This window comes from Centroberyx gerrardi, chromosome 17 (genome assembly GCF_048128805.1).
Source record: "Centroberyx gerrardi isolate f3 chromosome 17, fCenGer3.hap1.cur.20231027, whole genome shotgun sequence".
Classification (NCBI taxonomy): domain Eukaryota; kingdom Metazoa; phylum Chordata; class Actinopteri; order Beryciformes; family Berycidae; genus Centroberyx; species Centroberyx gerrardi.
In genome coordinates this window covers 406,795-411,794 of record NC_136013.1, presented here as the reverse complement: position 1 = coordinate 411,794, position 5,000 = coordinate 406,795, and the positions used below count along the sequence as shown (strand labels likewise).

The 5,000-nt window shown below is 47.7% G+C and overlaps 1 protein-coding gene across 1 annotated transcript in view; it reads right to left on the bottom strand.

Moving 5' to 3' along the window:
* Positions 1 to 5,000, bottom strand: part of mapkbp1 (mitogen-activated protein kinase binding protein 1) — a 45,026-nt gene that overhangs the window by 31,626 nt on the left and 8,400 nt on the right. The window contains exon 2 of the mRNA XM_078289607.1: positions 4,194 to 4,285. Within this exon, the coding sequence (XP_078145733.1) occupies positions 4,194 to 4,285 (92 nt within the window). The remainder of the gene's footprint in view (positions 1 to 4,193; positions 4,286 to 5,000) is intronic.

The window sequence follows — 5,000 nt, the reverse complement described above, 5'->3', positions numbered from 1 at the left end:
CAAGTGAGAGCAAGACAGACAGGAAAACTACTCTGTCTGGTAAAATGACTTTAAAAAAAGGAGGAAAGGAAGATACAAATCATAATAAAACAGAAATATAAGCAGATGGTAATTAAAGCAGAGGATTCCTCTGTCTCTTTAAGTCTGCGGCGGCGACACAAACCCGGTCATGCATGCTGGATTCCTGCGGCGTTTCTTCCACACCGCTGAACTCAACACCAACCCAGACCAGACCCAAAACCTACTGACAGACCGACAGACTGAACCCAGGTCAGTGGATCTGACCGGAAAACTGAAACCACAAAACTGATCAGGCAGTTTGAGAAAGTTTCTCTGCTGCTTCCTGGAAACAAACAAGTTTTATATCAGGGAAAATCTAAATAAACTCGTTCTGAGCATCACCGTCTCGTCATTTTGCCCCCTCTAATGAATAATGTAGAACACACACACACACACACACGCACACACACACACACACACACACACTTCCTCAGTGCTGACTCCAGCTGAAGCAGAAAGCAGTCACATAAAACTCTTATTACTGAGCAGTGACAGCCTCTCCTGCCCCTGTCAGTCTGTAGGAAAACATCTTCTACCCCTCTGTCTACAGGAGAAACCTTCTTTTACCCTTCTATCCTTCTATTTCCAAGAAAAAACACATTCTATCCTTCTATTTCCAGGAAAAACCCTCTTTTACCCCTTTATCTCCCACAAAAAAACCCTGTTTTACCCCTCTGTCCACAGGAGGAAACGTCTTCTACCCCTCTGTCTACAGGAGGAAACGTCTTCTACCCCTCTGTCTACAGGAGAAACCCTGTTTTACCCCTCTGTCTACAGGAGGAAACGTCTTCTACCCCTCTGTCTACAGGAGGAAACGTCTTCTACCCCTCTGTCTACAGGAGGAAACGTCTTCTACCCCTCTGTCCACAGGAGGAAACGTCTTCTACCCCTCTGTCTCCAGGAGGAAACGTCTTCTACCCCTCTGTCTACAGGAGGAAACGTCTTCTACCCCTCTGTCTACAGGAGGAAACGTCTTCTACCCCTCTGTCCACAGGAGGAAACGTCTTCTACCCCTCTGTCTACAGGAGGAAACGTCTTCTACCCCTCTGTCCACAGGAGGAAACGTCTTCTACCCCTCTGTCTACAGGAGGAAACGTCTTCTACCCCTCTGTCCACAGGAGGAAACGTCTTCTACCCCTCTGTCCACAGGAGGAAACGTCTTCTACCCCTCTGTCTACAGGAGGAAACGTCTTCCACCCCTCTGTCTGTCAGAAAGGCTCCACCCGCCTCTCCGTCTGTACACAGTAACTCAGTTCCTGTTTGGAAATCAAACAAACCCGTTGAGCAGAGCAGACTGTGGGTGAGTTCCCCTGCAGCCGGTCTGTCAGGTTCGCTCAGTCTGCAGAACGTAAACTACAGAGAGGAAGAGACACCGGGTTCTCCTCCTCTTCCTCACTCTGACTCTACTGAGGCCGACCTGACTGCTGCTTACTGAGAACATCCTGCTCCATCCACCATGTTCTCCTGTTCTCCTGCTCCATCCACCATGTTCTCACGTTCTCCTGCTCCATCCACCATGTTCTCCTGCTCCATCCACCATGTTCTCCTGTTCTCCTGCTCCATCCACCATGTTCTCCTGTTCTCCTGCTCCATCCACCATGTTCTCACGTTCTCCTGCTCCATCCACCATGTTCTCCTGCTCCATCCACCATGTTCTCCTGCTCCATCCACCATGTTCTCCTGTTCTCCTGCTCCATCCACCATGTTCTCCTGTTCTCCTGCTCCATCCACCATGTTCTCCTGCTCCATCCACCATGTTCTCCTGTTCTCCTGCTCCATCCACCATGTTCTCCTGTTCTCCTGCTCCATCCACCATGTTCTCCTGTTCTCCTGCTCCATCCACCATGTTCTCCTGCTCCATCCACCATGTTCTCACGTTCTCCTGCTCCATCCACCATGTTCTCCTGTTCTCCTGCTCCATCTACCATGTTCTCCTGTTCTCCTGCTCCATCCACCATGTTCTCCTGCTCCATCCACCATGTTCTCCTGTTCTCCTGCTCCATCCACCATGTTCTCCTGTTCTCCTGCTCCATCCACCATGTTCTCACGTTCTCCTGCTCCATCCACCATGTTCTCCTGCTCCATCCACCATGTTCTCCTGCTCCATCCACCATGTTCTCCTGTTCTCCTGCTCCATCCACCATGTTCTCCTGTTCTCCTGCTCCATCCACCATGTTCTCCTGCTCCATCCACCATGTTCTCCTGTTCTCCTGCTCCATCCACCATGTTCTCCTGTTCTCCTGCTCCATCCACCATGTTCTCCTGTTCTCCTGCTCCATCCACCATGTTCTCCTGCTCCATCCACCATGTTCTCACGTTCTCCTGCTCCATCCACCATGTTCTCCTGTTCTCCTGCTCCATCTACCATGTTCTCCTGTTCTCCTGCTCCATCTACCATGTTCTCACGTTCTCCTGCTCCATCCACCATGTTCTCCTGTTCTCCTGCTCCATGCAGGTTCTCGGTCCTCTTGGTGTTTTGTAATCGTACTTTAGCTGTAAGGTGTTATGTCAAACGTGTCATGGAGAACACAAAACACACGGAGAACCCACCTGACCTGATCTCATGTTTACAGTGTTGGTTCTGAGCTGAGAAACTTCATTCAACCTCAACTTTTACTTCAACAACAAACCTTTACTTAACCTTTACTTTACAACACTGTTACACCTTAACCTTTTCTTAAACCTTTATTTACTCAACCTAACCTGAACCACAAACCTTAACGTTCCCTTTGTTAGTTTTTCCTCCTTCAGGATCTGCAGGACCGGCTGTCTTGTCTTTGTGTGTCTTGCTCTTCCTGATGTTTGTTCTAGATCATTCTGTTCTACGGCTGATCCTGGATCAGTTAGAACCAGATCGGCTCGTTCTCTGTACAGTCAGTGAGACAGACTGTGATGAAGAGCTGGAGAAATATAGAATAAAAGAACTTGAACTTGACCTGTATTCCTCCAGGGAGGCGGACTGAGCTCCACCTGCTGAACCAGTCTGCTGCAGGTCGGGGTTCAGTGCCTTGCTCAAAGGTTTCTCACTTTCCCCGCCCGTATCTCCCCAGTCCGCCTGGAGATTCAAACTGCCAACCTTCTCCAACCCCTCAGGTCTGAGAGTGTGACTGCACACCGGACACAAGTCACTCAACACCTGGCTCCACAGGCCCTGTGAGTGTGTGTGTGTGTGTGTGTGTGTGTGTGTGTGTGTGTGTATAGCCTGTTTTGCAGCCTCGTTAGACACATGATGTCTTTAATCTCATTTTGTCATTAGCCTTTAAAGCACCAAGCGTGTGTGTGTGTGTGTGTGTGTGAAAGAGAGAGAGAGTCACATTCCACAGCGGCTGGTGTGACAGACTGTTATGGTGGCTTGACTTATTATTACATGCCTGTTAGTAGGGCTTTATGGTCAGTGTGTGTGTGTGTGTGTGTGTGTGTGTGTGTGTGTGTACAACTACGTACCATCCTCTGACATGTAACCATTCTGTACCGTTACATGCAGTAAATATCCATTATATAAGCAGTTAAGTCCGTTAGAGTTGGATTGAAAGCGGCACATCCAGCAGGTTTCACATTATTTTACAGTTAAATTACAAAACTTTCCATAACTTCATGTCATGTGATCCTGACTAATGTGGAGTCACGTGTGAACACATGAAGAGAGACGGAGGAAATTAGTGTTGAGTGTCACAGCGATCGCTCTGCAGTCTGACGCCGCATCGCAGCCCACACATTTTCCAAATTACTTAGTTTCATTATTTAAAATTTCACAACTTATCCAAAAGTTTTATGATATTTCAAAAACTCTTCCAGGTCTGGAAAACAAATTTTCAAATTCCCTAACATTTCTGTTTGAAACCTGAAAGTGTGCTGACTCAAATATCACTCCATTATGGGCTCACAGCAATATGAACACACACACACACACACACATAAAGACGCACACATACCCATACTTACTACTAATACTTACACACATACATAAACAAACATACATGTGCACACACTTGAATTCACACCTAAACACTCAAATATTCACATCTACACACACAGAAAGTGTCTGCAGTACATTCCAAACAGGTTCATACACTCCTCTAGGATTACTAGAGAAGCAGTGTGTGTGTGTGTGTGTGTGTGTGTGTGTGTCTCACCCAGCAGGGTAGGCCACCAGTCCGGTTCGGGGGTCGCAGGCCAGCGCTCGGTTCCCCGGAGCCGTGATGCCCAGAACCTTCTCTAAGGTCACCTGGAGGGAAAAGGTCAAAGGTCAAAGGTCATTAGTCAGGTCGGGGCTTCAGTGCCTTGCTCAAGGGAGGAGAGTTCACTTTCCCCACCCAGATTCCCCCGTTTCTCTGTGGATTTGAGCCGTCAACATTCTCCAACCCTGGAACCCTTCAAGCACTACAAAGTGCTTTGATTGCCTTTGAAAGAGTTTTGATTGATTGATTGATTGATAGTAGTAGTACTAGTAGTATGAGGAGGAGTTTTACTGTCCTATGGTCAAGAAAAAACGGAAAACTTTGGTGCATAAAATGGTAAAATGTAAAGATTTTGAATGATCAGCAGCTTCATAACAGAAGTGTCTGAACACATGGACAGTTTATCTGAGTCCAGCTGATCTGATGAGCAGCACGGTGTCTCCTATTGAAGCCACAGCAGAGCCGATTCAGCCAATCAGCATCACCGTCACAGTAAACATCTGACCTGGGCCGCTCGCTCCCAACCGTGTGAAATGTTTTGTAACGGCTTTTCAGGAACGTTCGATCCGGTTCAGGGCGATTCTGCATTTTCATTGGCTGCAAACAAACGGCCGTCACACTGATCCACAGCTGGCTGGGAGAATTCTTCAGGAAGACGCAGTCGCCTCCTCAGCCAATCACAACTAACTAACACTCTGCAACAAGAACAACTTTCCTTTTAACCTTACTGATGTGTTGAACACAACCCAGATACCACTGGAC